At 35.1% G+C, this 21,435-nt stretch overlaps 2 protein-coding genes across 2 annotated transcripts; both read right to left on the bottom strand.

The window, feature by feature from the left end:
• Positions 1-6,944: 6,944 nt before the first annotated feature.
• On the bottom strand, positions 6,945-7,377 carry LOC131635284 (signaling peptide TAXIMIN 1-like). The gene is made up of 2 exons (XM_058905897.1): positions 7,259-7,377; positions 6,945-7,165 (listed from the first exon to the last, which is right to left on the bottom strand). Exons 1-2 carry the CDS (start codon positions 7,375-7,377, stop codon positions 7,042-7,044), a joined length of 243 nt encoding a protein of 80 aa, XP_058761880.1. The 3' UTR covers positions 6,945-7,041.
• Positions 7,378-8,313: 936 nt separating this feature from the next.
• LOC131635273 (uncharacterized) lies at positions 8,314-11,481 on the bottom strand. Its single transcript, XM_058905887.1, has 2 exons — positions 11,417-11,481; positions 8,314-8,794 (listed from the first exon to the last, which is right to left on the bottom strand). Exons 1-2 carry the CDS (start codon positions 11,479-11,481, stop codon positions 8,314-8,316), a joined length of 546 nt encoding a protein of 181 aa, XP_058761870.1.
• Positions 11,482-21,435: the final 9,954 nt, after the last annotated feature.

Genomic DNA, 21,435 nt, shown 5'->3' with positions numbered 1-21,435 from the left:
ATATGCTCTAACATATTCTTATTCCTTATATGTTCTGATGCATGTTTAAGTTCTAAATATGCTCTGAAACATTATTGTTTTTGCTCTGATACATATTATATGTCCTGATACATATTTTATGCTCTGATTCATTCATGCTCTGACAGTTGTCGTTTAGTTTGTTCAGTAACATTTGAGGATGTAAAGATGCTCTGATGAAGCTCTGGTACATTCAACAATGTTCTGATACAATCTAGCATGCAATGATTCAAGAAGAAATTCAAGCTCTGAAGCTGTCCTATGGAAGAAAGAATCAGAAGCTATGAATGTTCTGAAGATCTAAGCATATGTGATCGTCTCAACTAAAATGGAAAATACTCAGGGAAGTCCTTTATTTATAAATTTCTTCCAGTATTTATTTCAGGGGAGATTATTTATCTCAGGGGGAGATTGCTAATCTCAGGGGGAGACATATTCACACATTATGTTTATATGCTTATGTTATAGCTGTGTAATTGTCTATAGCCGTCTGATATTCTGATTGCAAATTCATATCATTTATGTATGTTTTTGTCATCATCGAAAAGGGGGAGATTGTTAGAATAAGATTTGTTCTGATCAATATTCTTAGTTTTGATGATAACAATGTATATGAATTTTGTATGATATAATGTGGTACTCTAATACTATGCAATTTCCATTTCAAGAATTATATAGAGAGTATGCACAAAATCAGCGCAAGAAGCACTGACTCAGAAGGTTCAGCATGCAACATCAGAACATGGTCTGGAAAGACATCAGAAGATGTTCAAGCAGAATCAGAACATGGTCTATGGAAGCATCAGAAGGACTTGAGATCAGAAGCAGAAGCACTGAAGTTCTCATGGTATCACGCTCAGAAGCACTTCAAGGTCAGAAGACAAGAAGATGCTCTGCACCAAGCTGTTTGACTCTGATGATATTCAAACGTTGTTCACACAAACATCAGATCAGAAGCAAGTACTAGCTGGCAGGCTACGCTGACTGACAAAAGGAACGTTGAAAGCTATTAAAGGGAACGTCAGTAGACACAGCAAAAGCAAGGCTCGAGGTAGTTCACAAAAGAGTGAAACATTAAATGCAATGCTGTACGGAATACGCAAAGCATTAAATGCTCCCAACGGTCATCTTCTCAAACGCCTATAAATATGAAGTTCTGATGAGAAGCTACATTACGAATTCATAATATAACACTTGCGCAAATATACAGAAACGCTGTCAAATTCAAAATGCTCTCAAACTTCATCATCAACCTCACTACATTGTTGTTGTAATACTTTAGTGAGATTAAGCTTAAACTTAAGAGAAAATCACAGTTGTGATAATAGCTTTATAAGAAGCATTGTAACTCTTAAAAGAATTTGTTTACATTAAGTTGTAAGAACTAGAGTGATCATGTTGTTGATCAGTATACTCTAGAAAGTCTTAGAGGGTATCTAAGCAGTGTGTTCCTAGAGTGATCAGGTTGTGATCAGTATACTCTAGAAGACTTAGAAGTTGTCTAAGTGGAAAACCATTGTAATCTTGTGTGATTAGTGGATTAAATCCTCAGGTGAGGTAAATCACTCCAAGGGGGTGGACTGGAGTAGTTTAGTTAACAACGAACCAGGATAAAAATCATTGTACAAATATTTTTTATCGTACAAGTTTTAAAGCTACACTTATTCAACCCCCCCCCCCTTCTAAGTGTTTTTATATCCTTCACTTAAGACTTCACATATAAAAGGGGGTGAATTGTGTGGTTCAGAAAAAAAAATGATTTTGGAAAACTTTTCTATAAGGGGTTCCCTACTTTCCACCCCTGCAGCCAGTTGTCCTAATCGTCTGTGCCAGTTACGAATTCGGGATACGCTTGGGCCGTTACAGGCGATACGCTTCTTAAAAGGAGGACGACGGAAGTTACGATAGTTGCCCATTATTGAGGGACTCCAATGGTCGCTTCGTTAATGCGACGGTTCATCTTTCTGGAGGTATAAATAGAGCTCCCAATCGAGGGATAAGCAAGACATGCTTTCATCTTGAGCTCACACATACAGTTATTGTGTGACTCGAATCCCGAGAGAAACCAGTCTAACATATTCAGTTGCGACCTCACTAGATTTGCTTCCAGGAGGTATTCCAAACTTATTTTACAAGAACGGGACCATTACTATTGTTTCCCATAATTCAGGATTTAAACTTTGAAGAAAAATTCTAAACCGAGCTTGCCAAATATCAAATCTACTATTATTGAAAAGGTGTGGTTTGTTTAGAAAAGATCTTTTGTCTGAAGTCATCTTCCTCTTTAGACGATTAGCCTTTAAACAGTAGTTAGGCTCATATGACACTTGTTGGACTTGAGACTTCACATATAAGAGGGGGTGAGTTGTGTGGTTCAGAAAAAAGTGATTTTGAAAAACTTGCGAAGTAAAATAAGATTTTAAAAACATTTTAAATAATTAGCAGAGAAAAAATAATTTCGTGAAAATAAAAAGCGAAAAAAGTAAAGAGTTAAGGGAAAGAGAAAACACTGAGAGTTATAGAGGCTCGGTTAAAAATAAAAGGACCTACTCCTCTCCCAAAAAATTGGTCTAAAGAGTTTCCACTAAACTTGAGAGTTTTTAATAGGTTGTACTCACGAAATCCTTTATAAGAGAAAATATGGTTGACCTCCAACAAAACAATACTTCGGAATAAGGTAAGTTCTTAAACCTTGGTTTTATATGAGCTAACCAATAACCTGTGAGATTTTAATACTGAACTAATCTTGAACCTTATCCAAGCTTTTACCACGGGCTAAACTTTAACCTAATCTTGGTTTTACCACAGGTTGACCAAGAACCTAAAGAGATTTAACCACTAGGTAATCTCAAACTCAAACACGGGTTTGATCATATAATCCCCAAAATAAAGCTTTTAGGGGTTTAGCTTCTAACCCAAACAAAAAATACCTAAATGGATATTATATTCAACCAAGGTATAAACGAAGGTTCCTTGGTGAACTTTACAATTCTACCGTTCCAGGATTATGCTTTAATTCTCACACAAAATGACTTTTCTCACAAAGGCACTAAGAATAGAGTATTAGTGAGAGAAAGTAAAAAAGAATTGTAGATAGAAAGAGAGAGGGAGAGAGTGAGTTCTGTCAAAACACGATTATAGATGAAATGAAATGAGGAAAGAGACCTCTTTTTATAGGCTAGAGGTTGGCTCAAAAAGAAATTTCAAATGAATGGATTTTATGACAACCTAATCGATTGGTAGATGTTTCTAATATATTAGACGTTTGAAGTATAATCGATTGTAAGTTCAAAAAAGGAAGGAAAATATATATAGTTGTTGCACATTATTAAGGCACTATCCTAATCGCTTGTGACTCAATTTTGAACTGAGCTAATTGCACTACTATAAAAAGCGCGTCTAACGTCGAACGCGAAATTCATTTTACCTCAGCAAAAGAGTCGAGGTAACGAAGGGTGTCATGAAAATTAATGACTTAACACCTCGATTTTTAAAACACCGAGGTAAAGGTTTATTATGGCATAGGTTCGAACCCCTGTTTCTGCACTTTTATTATTTACAAAAACTAAAAACTGAGGGGTCATTAGTTTTTTTAATAAATCTCGTTATGGTGTTTACCATAATATTACATTTTTTAATAAAACTCGTTACAGTGTTTACAAAAAATATTACATTAATTGTCCATGAAGATCATATGTTGGATCTTGAATTCCTTGATTTTCTAGAAAACTCTTTCATGTACGGATCTTGCATGTATTTGATTATGGTGAAAAAAAGGGTAAGATAATTAAAATAAAAAATATTTTTGGTACAAATAAAAATTTAATAGATCAAACCTTGAACCCGGATGATTTTATGCTCTTGCAATCCACTGAAGAGAACTTTTCCAAGTCTCCTTAGGTTTCATATGTTTCATTTAGATTTCTAAAATCGTAAGAAAACTTCTATAATGGACGTCCCTTAGGTTTCACGCAGATCACTAATGGTGGATTCTTGAGCGTTGAAAACCTTTAAATGGACGGCAAATATTTGTTTAAGGCCGTTATTTGAAAATAGTGAAAAAAACACTTATCTATCATCTCGGTTTTAAAAAAAATCGAGGGGCTAGAGTAAAATAATTTATTTTTTTTACAAAAATGGTTACATTATTTACCCTGAATATTAAAAATACATTGTATGAAACAAATTTTTTCAGAATATCAGATTGTTTACCCAAAATATTAAAATTACAATATGAGCAGGTCTCATACAATATTTGCTGCATACAATGTATTTTTAATATTCTGGATAAACAATGCAACCATTTTTGTAAAATAAAAATTATTTTACTCTAACCCCTCGGTTTTAAGACAAAACCGAGGGTTTAGAGTATTTTTTCATGGTTACAATGTTTACCCATAATATCAAAAATACATTGTATGCAAGAGATCTTCACAGAATATCAAGATTGTTTACCTAGAATATAAAAAATACAGCATGTCCAGGTCCCATAGAAGACGCTAGAGATCTGCACTTGAATGGCAGACCTGCATTCACCAAGATTGATTATTGATGCTATCATAATTACTGTTTTCATTAGCGTATACAATTTACATGCTTGGAATGCATCTAACTTCTAATTAGGTGTTTGTTTCAAAAATTGGAAAATATTTTTTCAGCACTTGTAATCCATCAGTAAAGACTTTTAGGAATAAATCATAGTTATTCAAAACCTTCAACAACAACAACAAAAACATCAACACCATTGTTTGAGATGGATTGCAAAAGTTGAAAAAATATTTTGTTCAAGGTAGAAGAACATTTTTTTTAGTTTTGCAATCCATCCTAAAAAAAAAAGATGCAATCGACGGTGGGGCGGCTACAAATAAGATATCATTAGGGTAAAATCTGTTCAGCGAGTGATTTATAGTAAAATATGATTATTTTATCCCTCGAGTTACCAAAGAAACGGAAGGGTTGTATCATTTAATTTACAGTTGTTAACAAATAAAAACATAAAGTGCATTAGCTGGGATTCGAAGCATGTCTTGAATGGTATATTTCCTCAGTTTTTATAAAAACTGAGGCAACAAGTCGTTTTATATATATATATATATATATATATATATATATATATATATATATATATATATATATATATATATATATATATATATACACACACACACACACACACACACGCATATGACGCGCCTTGGAATAAAACCTGTTTATTTTCTGGATGACATGAAAGCATCGTCATGATAAGCGTTATTTGTTGTAACGTCGATTAGACAAAAGTGATAGTCAGTGAGATAAGTCAAAAAAATTCATATAGCTATTATGGAAGTTCCTTATTCATGTGGCATAACTTCAAGATGTTTTTGAAGATATTTTCTTTGGTAAAAACCGTTTGAAAATATATTTGTGTGTATGTGTGCACGCGCGTTTTAGCCATGCGCTTTTATAATAAAGCCCTTATGTTTTACAATTGTTTCACTCACTACTAATTTAGAATGGTCCTTAACATTTCAAGATTTTTTCAGATGCTTCATCTTTTGTAGACACTTACTTGAGTAGCTTGAGATGGGGCTTAGTTACATTCTATTTGAATGCCATCATCGGATAGTTAAGTCCATCAAACTTTAATACTTAGGTTTGCATATTTATTCGCTTAACCGTTTATGCTTGACTTTTCATAAGTAATTTGTTGTCATCATTCAAATTTGATGTCCTTGTTAAAAGCATATCATTTACAAAACAAGGTTCCACAATGGGCAATGACCCTGATAGATAGTGCAAATATCATAAGGTGAAATGACATCATGCAAATGATTTTCACTAGTTCAAGAGAGAGATTATGCGTTTAATATATGATTGTCACCTATGGAGATATGTGTAAGGAGCTTTAAGTAACACAGATGAATGACCACCATAACTCAAGAGAACTTAATCGAGAAACCCCCCCCCCCCCATACACAAAGAAATAGACCCAGAAGATGTTGAGCAAGTGCGCCACACACTTAATAATATTTCTAGATGTTTTGTAGAGGGGAGAGTCAAGATGTTATTGGGGGGGTGTATGCATCTCAAGTCATGCACATTTCTGAGTCATTATCAAAGTTGAAGGTACCATCTCTGCCCGAAGTTGCCTTTTTACATTGGGATGCAATAGGAATATTACATTACAAGGATGACCATGTGGTTATTAGTGTGCAGATACTCAGCAGGGATATCAAAAGAGTGCTCATTGACCTAGAGAGCCCAGTCGATATTTTGTACTTAATAGCATTTGAAAGACTACAACTTGACCCAAAACTCTTTCAACCCTTTATAGGCTTGCAAGTGGGATTTTCGAGCGAGCATTTACATGCACGAGGTCACGTTTCCATCAAAACCACATTCGAGAAAGGAGAAACACCAACACATTATTGACAGGCGTGCTTACAATGTGCACTTGAGTTGTCTCATCCACTCTCTATTTAACCATGAAATTCCCTTTAAATAATTGTCGGATATATAGGAGTAATAAAGGGAGAAGAAGTCACTACAAAAATGCTATATAAGGATAGTGTGAATGTCAAGAAAAAGACACGACTGATCTCTCAAAACCGAACTCTCCCAATATATACTTTGTGGATTTGAATCCGAGAGAAGAATTAATAGAGGATCGACTAATACCCCTCAAGAGTTTAAGACAAGATTATCCAAAATTCCATACTACAAATATTATATAAACCAAGAGAAATTATTTGAATTAAATACTATAGGTTGAAGTAAGAGTTTCTTATTAAAATTTGAGCCCATTAAAGTTCAATGCTTCAATTATTATATAAACAAAGAAAGAAAAACAAAGGAATAAAAGAAATTAATTGAATTCAGAATTCATTATAGGACAAGGAGAGTAGTTACAAATGACAACGCCTACTATTTTCTTTTGGACATGACAAAACTAATACATAAATGGAGTTAAAAGGTAAAATCAACCCTAGAATAGTACTAAATTAGCACCACAAATTCAAACTCTTAAAAATACAAATATCTCTAACATGGAATCTTGGAGATGAACCACTCCATAACCAAAATTGGAGCCTCGATGAGCACCAGAGCAAACTCAACTAGGAGAGTCACGCAAAGGCAGCATGGACATATGCATGTCAAAGCCAACCTATCATAGCAACATATACATACATTAGTCCTCAAAAAACCAACAAAAAAAAATACTATAAATATCCAATACTAGATGTTAGAGAGGACTTACCCAACAATCCAAACAATCAAACTAACAAGGGAGATTATGAGAGACAAGAAAGCGAAAGGCAGACCTAAGAGAAACCCAAGTGGCCTGTATTTGCAATCTTCATCACAGCAGCAACACATGGCTGATTAGTTAATGGCTTGAATTTTGGGTGGTTAACATAAAACACATAGTAAAACTCAACTTCCACTTCCTTTTTCCAATTCCACTTCTTTGTCTTTTACGGTTATTCAAAACTCAAAAGCAACCCACCATCTATTTATTTTCTTTTTTTCTTTACATCTCTTCTTCAATATTATATATAACTACTAAAAACCATCTTATAATTATGATTATCTTCTACAAATTTATTTTTGTTGGGAAAAGTAACCATTCATCGATTTTCTTAACCACAACTCTTAAAATTCATCTATTTCACTTTTATATATTTTAACAACTCAATTTTAAAAGCCAAGAATCACATGAGCAATTCTTACCGGAAAGAATCCACTCGCATATTTTAGTGTAGGATGCTTTTTGTTTAATTCTATAATTCTTTATAAATTTTAATTTTTTTTCTTGATTTTTTCTTTGATATTCAACGAATAGGATAAGGGTTCATTTAATTCTCTTTTAGAAACTGAGACATAAAGGTTAAACTTATCTTGAACACATATCATTATCACAAAGGTTAATTCTTTATATTTAATTTTTATCTTAATTTAAATTATTTATGTATCTTAAATTGTATAATATGTATTTGTGTTTATTAATTAATTATTGCTTCTTTTTTTTTAAACAAAAGAAGATATCATTAAAAAAAAAAAAGAGAGATTACAAAGCACAAGGGGGACCAAGCCAAAAACCCCTTAATTACAAATTCTATGTCTAGGAGAGCCTTCCTTGTCCAATAAGTAATCTCTCTTGATATCCTCATGAACAAAATGAAACAACTTAAAATTCTTGTTTTTTAATCCAAGAGTAGCCAAAGAATCCGCACAAAAATTGGCCTCTCTATAGTGGTGAGAGATCATAAAATCCATACCAAGCGTGTAGTTTCAGCACGAGAGCCAACGAGATCAGAATTTCCAAGGCACCAAGTCATGATTCTTAAAAGCGTTAACAACAAAGGTACAATCGGTTTCTATCCATAATTTCGAGAAATTATGTTGCTTAGCTAACTCAATGGCTTTTAATGCACCCAAAAACTCAGCATTCTTAGAAGACTCAATGCCAACAAAATCACAAAAACTCAAGACATGCTCCGCCAAATGGTTCCGGAAGATGCCACCATACGCATCTACACTCGGGTTGCCAATAGCAACACCATCGGTGTTGCATTTGATCCACCCATCAAGAGGAGGGGACCAATATATTTCCAAAGTAGCTAACTGCCTTCTAGGATTCAAATTGATGTCAAACTTTTTCAGGAAGTTGAAATTGTTTATGTCAGAATTGGAAGCCTTTTTGGAGTTGTTTCCAACTAACTTAGCATGGGCAGAGACAGCAGAGGTACAGGTTTTCCAGCTCCAAATCTTGTCTTCAAACCGGGCTTTATTCCTAGCAGTCCAAATTTAAAAAAGGATGCAAACAATGCTGGACTGGATAACAGACTTAGCTTGGGCAGACCAGTTTTGGTTGATGATCCAAAAGCAATCCTCAATGTTAGTAACTACCAAGTTTAGATTAGTAGTAGCAGCGAACCAATTCCAAATTTTCTTCGCAAACACGCAGTCAAAGAATAAGTGCTTGGAGGTTTCACTGCCACACAGACAAAGACTGCACATGGAAGGGAATAAGAAGCCACGCATAATTATTGCTTAAATATGTGATACATGAAATGTATTTTTAATTTAATTTTTATCTTAATTTAAATTATTTATGTATCTTAAATTTTATAACATTTGTGTTTATTAACTTAATTATTGTTTAAATATGTGATAAATGTAACACAATTAATATATAATTATATAAAATAAACATCAATGAAATGGATTTTTTCCAAACACAATAGACAAAAGACAAAAAATTCAATTTTAGAGACATTGAACAAATAAGACATTGAGTCAAGGTTGGATAATCTAATAGCATGTGTGTGGCTTGAAAGATTCCCACAAAAAAAGATGGACAAAAATTTACATTTACAGAAAATCCTGCACAGTAACAAAACCTTTTATCCAAATCATTTCAATTTTTTGGTTATTGACATTCAATAATTGTTTTTTATTTCATTTCAACATACAGAGATAATTAATTGAATCTATAGTACATCAAATAGATGCATGATAAGACAATAAACTAACTATATATTGAATGATTTTTTAGAAAACATGTACGTTTGACAATTTGAGAAAGAAAGAATTATTTCGTATATAAATTGACAAAGTGAGAGTCAGTTTGTAAAATGATTGAATAAGTAGATATACATTTTGAAAGAGAGGTAGCTTACCTTAATTTTTGATTACCTCTCACATGCATTATGCTTTGGAAGATTTATAATCAACTACTATAATAAGAAAATTAAAGCCCCATTTAATTACATTCAAAACCTTAATTAATCCATGTTGTTTTTCGAAATTAGAAAATATTGGCTCAAAGAAAATTATCGGGACGAGTCGCGTACTAGGTCGCTTTCTTTAAGACGTTTCACCGTACTGCCAGTAATAATGCAAAGCAGTTCGAAATACGATGACGTCTCCAGGATGAAACAGCCCGTTCAGAAAAATCGACAATCACTTGCACTTTGATGTGTCGTTCGAATTACACCTTCAGATGGTTTAAAAACCAGTCGTAGTATCTGGAATAAATTCCAGTCGAAAAGAAAGAAAGAAAATATAGATGAAGCAGAGTAGAGAGAGGAGAGAAAGAACTCAGTTGCGAATTCTGGAGTGATTAGCAAGTGAACGAAAGGAATGTATTTATAGCCAAAAAGATCCAACCGAGTGGACCAAAACGTGGGCGAAAATTTAGCGGAGAGTTGAACCGGCCCAGTCAATATAGCCGTTAATTACTTGGTCAGCAAGCTTGGAGGACAAGTAACCTAGTCAAAATCTAGGTTAAGACTTGGTCTAAGGACACGTCACCAATTCGTATTAATTGATATTAAATATTAATTAATTTCTTATTTAATAGTATTTAATTTTTACCGAATTAATTAATTATTCAATGATAATTAATTTCTATTAATTCGGGTTCCAAAAAATTAATTCATGTAGACCGAACCGAACCGAGCCGAGCCGAGCCGGTCGGACGGACGGCAGCGGCGGCGCGCGCGCGTGTGTGTGTCTTCTTGGCACATTGGTGTGTCCTCACTCCTTTATAAAATTGTAGGTGCCCTTGGGCCCAACAACCATTGTTAAAGTTGGAATATATATACACTACTAATATTTGTGTTCCCTCCAATGTGGGACTTAAAATGAACCTTTTCAAATTCATCTCCATATTAGCTCTTACTTGTGTTCATTTATTGCTCATTTAATGTCAATAAATCTTTCCAACTCTTCTTCCAAGTTATCATCATTCCAAGTATTCCAACAATCCCCCACTTGAATTTAAAAGGTGATTTTAGAAGTACGTTAAACGTTTCTAAGATTGTGCATAAGCAAAGGTGTCTACGACTTGAACCTTTGCGTAGCAAGTAAGATTCTGATTCAACAAGAGTGACACTATTGTCTTGAACTCTATCTCAGACATCAGACCCGCACACAACCTTTTCTTAAGGTGTATTCTTAATAGCCCGTGCTTTTAATGGCCCTGCACGTGTATCCCGGTTTAGTGAAGGCTCTAGGAATTCTGCCTCGAAATTCCATAGGAACCGGCCTCAGTTCCACAATCACATAGGTGAGTCTACCAAGAGTACTCCTGTAGCCTAGGTACTCCCTCATAAAGAGTGTAGATATCATTAAGAGTTTCTATTATCTCAACCTCTTATTACTTCAGGATTCATGCTTCTCATATTTACTCTAGCATGATCTCTACATATTGCTCACAACTTGTTATTACCCATTGAACCTATTTCTTGGGATCTCCAGTCATTTAGGTCGGGTTACCATCATGAGCAACTCAGTTATGTATAGGCATTAGTCCCATCTTCTTGGATGTATTGTAGACTTTCTCTCTAGCTAATCCTTTCGTCAAAGGATCTGCTAAGTTTTCATCAGTGCGTACATAATCCACTCTTACAGCTCCTTTAGAGATACAGTCTCTAACAGTGCTGTGCTTTCTTCTAATTTGACGTCTTTTACCATTATAATAACGGTTCTCGATTTTTGCAATAGCCGCGGTACTATCGCAGTGGATCAACACAGCTGGCATAGGTTTTTCCCATAAGGGAATCTCAGATAGCAAGCATCTTAACCAACTTGCTGCTTCACTAGCTGTGGCTAGTGCTATCATCTCAGACTCCATGGTAGACTGAGCCAGGATGGTCTATTTCTTTGATTTCCAAGATACAGTTCCCCCAGCTATACTAAATATATAGCCACTGGTAGCTTTAGAATCATCCGATAGGGTGTTCCAATCTGCATCACTGTATCCTTCTAGTACAGTAGGAAATTTCTTATAATGTAGGCCGAGATCCAAGGTCCTTTTAAGGTACCTCATGACTCGCTCAATAGCTTTCCAGTGCTCATTGCTCGGCCTACTCATAAACCTGCATAACAATCCAACGACATATGCAATGTCAGGTCTAGTACAATCAGTGGCATATCTAAGACTGTCAATGATGCTTGCATATTCAGATTGTCTGACACTTTCTCCAGTGTTCTTAAACAGTTTCACACTTGGATCATATGGAGTGCATGCTGGCTTACAATCAAAGTATTTATATTTCTTTAAGATCTTCTCCACATAGTGAGATTGATCCAAAGAAATTCCTTGTTCGGATTTTGTGATCTTGATACCAAGAATCACACTCGCTTCTCCGAGATCTTTCATATCAAAATTGTTGCACAATAATGATTTCATAGCATTAACGGCATGAATGTTTGATCCAAATATGAGCAAATCGTCTACATATAGACATATGATAGTGCATATGCGACTCTCAGACTTATAATAAACGCATTTGTCACTTTCATTCACTTTGTATCCATTCGATATCATTAAGTTATCAAACTTTTCATGCCATTGCTTAGGAGCTTGTTTTAGTCCATACAGAGACTTATCTAACTTACAGACCTTGTTTTCTTGTCCATGGATCACAAAACCTTCAGGTTGTTCCATATAGATTTCTTCTTCTAAGTGACCGTTTAGAAAAGCTGTTTTTACATCCATTTGGTGTACTATCAGATTATAAATAGCAGCAATTGATATAAGTACCCTAATGGATGTAATTCTAGTGACTGGAGAATAAGTATCAAAGAAATCTACATTTTCTCTTTGTCTAAAACCCTTGGCTACAAGACGAGCCTTGTATTTATCAATTGTTCCATCAGGTTTTAGTTTCTTTTTCAAAACCCATTTACAACCAATTGGTTTGCATCCAGGAGGCAAGTCTACTAGGTACCAGGTCTTGTTAGACTCAAGAGAATCTATCTCATCATTAATGGCTTCCTGCCATAAGTCTGCATCTAGCGATGACAGAGCTTCTTTAAGATTTATTGGATCTTCTTCTACATTATAGGCCGCATAGTCAGGCCCATAATCTTTAGAGACTCTTACTCATTTACTTCGTCGAAGTTCTGTTTCTACCTTGTCGTTGCTTTCTGTGCTTCTTATCACAGGAATGTGACTCGATTGAGTGCCCCCACTATTTCTTAATTTGAAGGGAAATTTGTCTTCAAAGAAATCAACATCATTCGATTCTATGATCACTTTTGCATTTAGGTCATAAAACCTATATGCCTTACTGTTTGCTGCATAACCAATGAATACACATTCGTATGCTCTACTAGCAAGTTTAACTCGTTTCGGATCCGGAATTCTGACATAAGCCAGACAGCCCCAAGTTCTCAAATAAGACAAGTTTGGTTGTCTTTTCTTTAATATCTCATAAGGTGAGATCTTAATTTTTGACTTGGGTATTCTATTCAGGACATAGCAAACAGTCAATAAAATTTCCCCCCACCAGTGAGGTGCAGCACCAGAATTCATCATAATTGCAACAACAAGTTCAGTAAAAGTTCTATTCTTTCTCTCTGCTTTACCATTCATTTCAGGAGAGTATGGAGCAGTCGTTTCATGTATAATTCCATGCTTAATATAAAATTCATTAAATAACCCAGAATCGTATTCAGTTCCCCTATCACTACGAAGTCTCTTAATCTTCTTACTAAATTGATTCTCAATTTTAGTCACATACATCTTAAACATGTCAAGTGCTTCACTTTTATTTTTCATTAAGTAAACATAAGTATAATCAGAACAATCGTCAATAAAGGTGATAAAATAACGTTTACTATTTCTAGTTAAGGTTCCATCTAATTCACATATATCAGAATGTATAAGATCTAGGGGATTAGATTCTTTAATTATTGATTTATGTGAGGTCTTAGTTATTTTAGCTTGACTACAATATTCACATTTATTAGTATCATTCACATTTAATTTAGGAATTAAGCCTAAGTCGCTTGCATGAGAAATAACTCGCTTATTAACGTGACAAACTCTAGCATGCCAAATATTAAAATCACACAAAGAGTAAACGGAAGGAGAAACTTTATTAAAATCAACATTCAACTTAAACATGCCATCAGCGGCGTACCCTTTCCCAACAAAAATACTATTCTTAGTGATGGTGTACAAATATGCCCCTATAGTTTGACTAAACCCTGCCTTATTTAAAAGAAAACCAGAAACAAGATTCTTCCTAATTTCAGGAACGTGCATGACGTCCTTCAAGATCAAAGTCTTTCCTGAGGTGAATTTCAGCTCAACATCTCCAATTCCAGCAACATTAGTGGTGTGAGCATCTCCCAACAGCACTTTCTTATCTTCAGCAATAGTGTATGTCTTGAACATAGCACGGTCATAGCAGACATGGCGAGACGCACCAGTGTCTATCCACCAGCCATCACTTCCACCAACCATGTTGATTTCAGTGATCATAGCAACAAATGGCTCATCAGTCATGTTAATTTGAGCATTTGATCCAGCAACAGGTTTAGGCCTGCTCTTACATTTCCTTGCCATATGACCCGGTTTTCCACAATTGTAGCAAGTGAAAACCGGAGCGTCATTTCTCTGTGGTGGTGGTTGTTGCCTAGCAAATGGAGCAGATGGGGCCCTAGAGGGATTCCCATTCTTAATTCGGTTCACAGCATTGCGGTTCTGATTCTTTAATGGTTTGCCAGTAGGCTTCAGAACCGCACTGAATCTCTTTTTGTTGTTTGAAACAACTAAGACTTCATCTTTCTGATCTTGTCTCCGAGCTTCCTCTTCAATTCGGAGGCGAGTAATCAGACTCTCAATTGAAAATTCTTTTGTTTTGTGTCGAAGGACATTTTTGAAATCTTTCCAACTGGGGGGCAGCTTGTCAATTATTACAGCAATTTGAAATTGTTCATCGAGGGGCATACCTTCAGTAATGATTTCATGAGCAATTTTCTGAAGCTCGTGGCTTTGAGCTTCCACAGATTTTTCATCCACCATCTTGTAGTTCAAGTAGCGGATGACAGCATATTTCTTCGCACCAGCTTCTTCAGTGTCATACTTCTTTTGGAGAGCTTCACAAACCTGTTTAGCAGTGTTGTGATTACTGTAGTAGTCATACAGGTCATCAGCAAGACTGTTCAGAATATGGTGTTTGCATAAGTAATCATTTTCTTGCCATAGGGAAATTTCTTTTCGGAGCTGTAAGTTATCTGCTGCGGCTTTTTCTTTTGCAGCAGAGTCTCCATCAGATGTTTTGGAAGCTCCGTCCTTTTTGGAGGTTCCGTCTGATTCAGCAGTTGACTTACCATTAGTTATTTCGATTGATCCAGAAGGAACAATAGGGATATCCTCAGTCAGAACATGGGCAACCTTTTTCAGAGTTAAGAAAAACTTCATCTTTGATTACCAACGTTTGAAATTAGATCCCTCAAACTTGAATGGTTTGTCATTCACAGAAGCGGACGCATTAGTTCCGATAATTTCTTCAATAGCCATGGCAGTTACAAAACGTCTTAAAATTGTTGTTTTTCGAAATTAGAAAATATTGGCTCAAAGAAAATTATCGGGACGAGTCGCGTACTAGGTCGCTTTCTTTAAGACGTTTCACCGTACTGCCAGTAATAATGCAAAGCAGTTCGAAATACGATGACGTCTCCAGGATAAAACAGCCCGTTCAGAAAAATCGACAATCACTTGCACTATGATGTGTCGTTCGAATTACACCTTCAGATGGTTTAAAAACCAGTCGTAGTATCTGGAATAAATTCAAGTCGAAAAGCAAGAAAGAAAATATAGATGAAGCAGAGTAGAGAGAGGAGAGAAAGAACTCAGTTGCGAATTCTGGAGTGATTAGCAAGTGAACGAAAGGAATGTATTTATAGCCAAAAAGATCCAACCGAGTGGACCAAAACGTGGGCGAAACTTTAGCGGAGAGTTGAACCGGCCCAGTCAATATAGCCGTTAATTACTTGGTCAGCAAGCTTGGAGGACAAGTAACCTAGTCAAAATCTAGGTTAAGACTTGGTCTAAGGACACGTCACCAATTCGTATTAATTAATATTAAATATTAATTAATTTCTTATTTAATAGTATTTAATTTTTACCGAATTAATTATTCAATGATAATTAATTTCTATTAATTCGGGTTCCAAAAAATTAATTCATGTAGACCGAACCGAACCGAACCGAACCGAACCGAACCGAGCCGGCCGGACGGACGGCGGCGGCTGCGCGCGTGTGTGTGTCTTCTTGGCACATTGGTGTGTCCTCACTCCTTTATAAAATTGTAGGTGCCCTTGGGCCCAACAACCATTGTTAAAGTTGGAATATATATACACTACTAATATTTGTGTTCCCTCCAATGTGGGACTTAAAATGAACCTTTTCAAATTCATCTCCATATTAGCTCTTACTTGTGTTCATTTATTGCTCATTTAATGTCAATCAATCTTTCCAACTCTTCCTCCAAGTTATCATCATTCCAAGTATTCCAACAATCCATTAGTTACTCATTTTTTAGGGATAGAAACGTCATTAGGGGATGTTTTAAATCTAATTCTATTTCATTTATTTAATTACTCAGCATTAATGATTTTGGGCCACCTGCATCATTACGACTCTATGTATCTGCCTTGAGAAACCCTTCCCTATTTAATAATTGGGGTTTTCCAAAACAACAAACATAATTCTTACATATTTGCACATCAAGTGAGGCTGTTTTACCCAATTCTCCATGTAATCTGTCGCCCCTTCAACTTCTTCTTCTTTTATATTAAATCATTCATTCCTAAATGTTGCATCTTCCATCTGCCTCAGGTACAAATTTTTTTCAATTTATAATCGATTTATTTTTCCAATGGTTTTTTTTATGGCGTTCTTTCTAATCGAGTTTGCAACCGGTCCGTATTTTCCGTTTCGATTACACTTTGTCAATATCAACAAATCCTCTACATAAACCATTAACCCTAATTTCTGGCAGATTCACTGCAACTTAGCCACTCTTATTTTTCCCAATCAATCCAAACCTGGGTGAGTAACACTGGTCAATAAATTTCAATAAACTCTTTTTTTCTTTTCCATTATCTCTGCTATATTTCGTGGCTCTTTTCATTGAAGTTTTTAATTTTGCTTTCTGTTTCTTTTGCGATGTTACAAGTAATTTCATAGGCCAATTCACCATATTAGACGATGAGAGAAATGAGAAGGCGTTGGATCTCACTTCTTCTGATGTTGTTACCAAGTACAAAACGTGGCAGAGAGAATACTAACGATATGTTTTTACTTAATTTAATTTGTTTTAAATGAAATACAGGCTCTACAATTTTTTCTACTTAATTTAATTTGTTTTAAACTGAACAGAGGCTCTACATTTAGTTATTTTATAATGTAAATCTAAGATCAGGGTTGTAGACATTGTTGGGTTAATTTTTACGGATACGAAGACTTGGTTAGAGATATGGGGAAAAACATAATTACCAGAGAAGAAAAAAAATAGAGATAAGTAATTTCATGTGTTCTACAATACTGTTGAACAAGTAGTTGTTAATTGAAAGAAAATAACATTACCTTTATTGTTGGAATTAATAGTTGATTTTCTAAACAAAGTTGGTAACATAGCTTGCTTCTATCATTTTTTTTTCCAGGTTGGTAATAAGAAATTAGATTAATGGTGCGCTGAAGCAAACTGAAATTGTGAAAATTGAAATAGAGGATAATGTAGAGGTTTTTTCTAACTTTTGTAGAATGTATTTTTTTTTATATTCATGAAGTCGAATTTTTTTTCCCTTAAGTTTTTTTCTTCGATATGCATTGATGAAACTGATTTCAGTTCTAAATTGATTCATATACAACTTTGTAAAAATTTATTGATAGCTTTAAAAGGTAAAATATTGATGGCAGAATTGGAGATTTTATATACATGTGAACTTGGAGATTTTAAATGGTCTTAAGGAGAATTGAACTTTTCCCCTAAAGTTATTGCAGCATTAATTTTCTTAATTCAAATTGATTTGAATCTTTTGAATATTTAAATTTTTTCTTTAACTATCATTAATTACAGTTCCAAATGTTTCTTTTGACGAATAAAATAACGAATAAAATATGTAGTATAAGTCATTTTATTCAAATTACTTTTTAATATTTAATTTTATATTTTGATTTGGTCTTAACAATAAGCAAATCATATTTACACTTATTAATATATATAAAATAGCCCATGATTTAAAATATTTTGACTGTTTTAAATGTATTATATAACCTCTATAAAAACTTCTATAAAACCTATTTAGAGAGCCTAATTAAAATTAGGCGTGATTTTAAATGAACTATAACCTCTATATAAACTGAAAACGTATATTAAGTTATTTTTTATTTTTTATTAATCAAGTTTAATAATAATATATTAAACCTTATTATATCTATTTTTTATTACTATTAATCCTTATTATTCAAGGATAATAATATATTATTATTCAATTTTTGGAATTTTTAAAATTGAAAATTTAATATTTATAATATATTTTATTTTAAACCCAAAACCCTACAAATATTTTTATAAACTGGAAAAAGTGAATTGTTCGTACAATTATTTTTATTTTTTTTTAATCAAAGGTTGAACTTTCATTAATTCAAAAACAATTACATAGCAAGCGATCACATGGATCCAGCAAAGCAAAAAAGACTAACTAGACTCCTATTATATACATCATAATAGTAGATCAGCTATATGGTTTCTAATGTTTTTATCTATCCAACTCCTATGGACTATGCAATCTTTGATAGTCTGGAGACTGGCAGTAGTATTTGTACCAAAAATAATGTTGTTGCGATGGGACCATATCCCATAAACCACTTCAGCAAAAGCTAACTTTAGGATCTTGGCACGCCAACCCTTCTTACTAGAATTAGCAATAACCCACCTCAGTTCATATATCCAGATCAAAGGGGTGTGCTGAATGCCAATCCACTCCAAAATAGAACACCAAATGCTTCTGGGGAAACTGCATTCAAAGAAAACATGCTCCTTTGTTTCAACATCCTGTCTACACATGCTGCACACATTATCCTGAATAAAACCAAACCGGAGCATTCTATCTTTTGTGGGTAGCCTTCCATGGCATTGCATCCATAGACATACATTTGCACGAGGTCTAGCTGGGTTAGAACATATTAGAGTACTCCAGTTAATTCTTTCTGCATTCAACAGATGAGCATAGACTCTTTTCATGGGAACTTTCAGCTCCTGAGTCATAGTATTCCATAGGTTATGATGAACAGAGCCACACTGATTCATGATACTAGCAAACATCCATGACCAGGTAGTATTAGGAATTAGCTCCATTAAGTCGTGGCCTTTCAGATAATATGCATGGATCCAGTGTACCCAAAGATTCTCAGCCTTCCTCTGGATATTCCAAAGACACTTCAAAAGGGTCACTTGATTCCAAACACTAAGATTCAAAATATTGAGGCCTCCACACTGCTTGGGCTGGCACACAGTTTTCCAGGCTATCGGGCTTTTCTTACTTTGCACATCCTTCCCTGTCCAAAGAAAGCTTCTACAAATAGATTCAATTTTATGCAAGACAGACTTTGGGATCGGAAAGCATTGTAACCAATAAAGAGCTATGGCATTAGAGACACTTTGTATGAGTTGAGATCTCCCTGCATAGCTAAGGAGTCTAGTGGACCAGTGCCTCACCCTATCCAGGATCGTTTCTATTAGTGGCAAGTAATGGCTGATACTAAGTTTCTTTGAGGTCAGTGGCACTCCCAAGTATCTCACAGGCAACTGTCCAAGCTCAAAACCTGTGATATTCCTAATGGCAGCAATAGCATTGTCTTGGAGACCCCCATAGAATAACTTGCATTTTTGAGGGTTTACAACAAGGCCAGTTGTGTTGGAAAAAATACTAATAGTGTGCATCATCAAGCTAACTGATTCTATGTCTCCCCTACAGAACAACAATATATCATCAGCAAAGATTAGATTACTCAGGCCAATTTTCTTACATTTTGAGTGAAAGTGGAAGGTAGGGTTTCTCGGCATTTTTACAAGAAGTCTATTGAGGTACTCCATCATTATAACAAACAAGAATGGTGATAGGGGATCCCCTTGTCTGATCCCTCTACTAGCCTTCATATAATTAGTCACTTGTCCATTTACATTGAACACATAAGAAACTGTAGTAGCTGTTGGCATGATCCAGCCTATAAATCTGTTTGGAAAGCCCATCTCCATCATTATACAATTGAGTGCCCTCCAGTCTACCATATCATAGGCTTTCTGGAGGTCCAACTGCATCATACATCTTGGTGTTCCATGCTTCCTTCCATAGCCTTTAATAACTTCATAAGCAAGCATGATGTGGTTATGGATCTGCTGCCCAGGGATAAAAGCAGCCTGGCACAAATTAACATTGCTTTGAAGTACCTTACCAAGTCTAGCAGTGAGAATTCTTGCTATGATTTTGTAGAATGTGGTACAACCTGCTATAGGTCTGTACTCCTTGATAGTGCTAGCAGAGGCATGTTTAGGAATCAAGGTCACCACTGTTTGGTTGAATTTACTATGCGTGATCCCAGTTTCAAAGAACTCAAGGATTGCTGCCACCACATCAGCTTTTATAGTAGACCAACTAGTTTTGTAGAACTTTGCACCATAGCCATCATGTCCAGGACTTTTAAGGTCTCCTATACCTTTAAGAGCATTTTTTATTTCCTTCATGGTAATGTCCCCTTGCAAGTATGTCCTCTGATCCCAAATGAGTTGTTTGCCAGCCCTCATTGCCTGGATATCTATGGATGTATGTACCTGGCTATCAGATCCCATTAATCCCCCATAAAACTCCATAACTTCTTTTATTATGTCTGCCTGGCTAGTAGCTACAGAACCATCAACCCTCTTGAGCATAGATATTGTTTTCCTCTTCTTCCTGGCCTTCAATTGAGCATAGAAAAAAGCAGTATTGTCATCACCTTTCCTCAGCCAATCCACTTTAGTTAATTGTCTTAGTTTGGAATCCTCCATAGTATTCCACTTAAGCAAATCATCAGTAATTCTCTTGATACTATCAATTAAAGCACCATCCAGCCTATTATTCCTCAAGTTATTCTGGGCTGTCAACAAATCCATCCTGAGCTTCTCAATGTTCCTCTTAATGTCATTCTTTGGTGTATGCAAAGTCCTAAGGTCTCTTTGTAGTCTCTGCAATTTATACCACAAGATACCCATAGGCCTACCTCTGGCAGGCTTAAGCCAGCTATGTTGCACAGTAGAAGCATAATCATCAAGCTCAGTCAAATAGTTGTTGAATCTAAAAATTCGGGACTTAGATCTGACCTTTGGGATGGATATATGTAGAAGGGCATGGTCAGATATGCTAGGAGGATGGATGTGCAAAACAGCATCAACATTCTCTTGGAACCATTGGACATTTGCAAGAACCCTATCAATTCTTGAATAGATGGGATTCCTACTCTGTTTGTTGGACCATGTGAAGAAGTCCCCAGTGCTATCCATTTCACCTAGTCCTGTGTCATTCATCATGCCTTGAAGATCCTCATACTCTTTTTCAGTCACAAGATTACCACCTTCTCTATCTCTGGCA

The sequence above is a fragment of the Vicia villosa genome, unplaced genomic scaffold (assembly GCF_029867415.1).
Source record: "Vicia villosa cultivar HV-30 ecotype Madison, WI unplaced genomic scaffold, Vvil1.0 ctg.001462F_1_1, whole genome shotgun sequence".
In the NCBI taxonomy this organism is placed as follows: Eukaryota; Viridiplantae; Streptophyta; class Magnoliopsida; order Fabales; family Fabaceae; genus Vicia; species Vicia villosa.
Note: the sequence above shows the minus strand (reverse complement) of the source record. Positions and strands in the feature narration are given on the sequence as shown.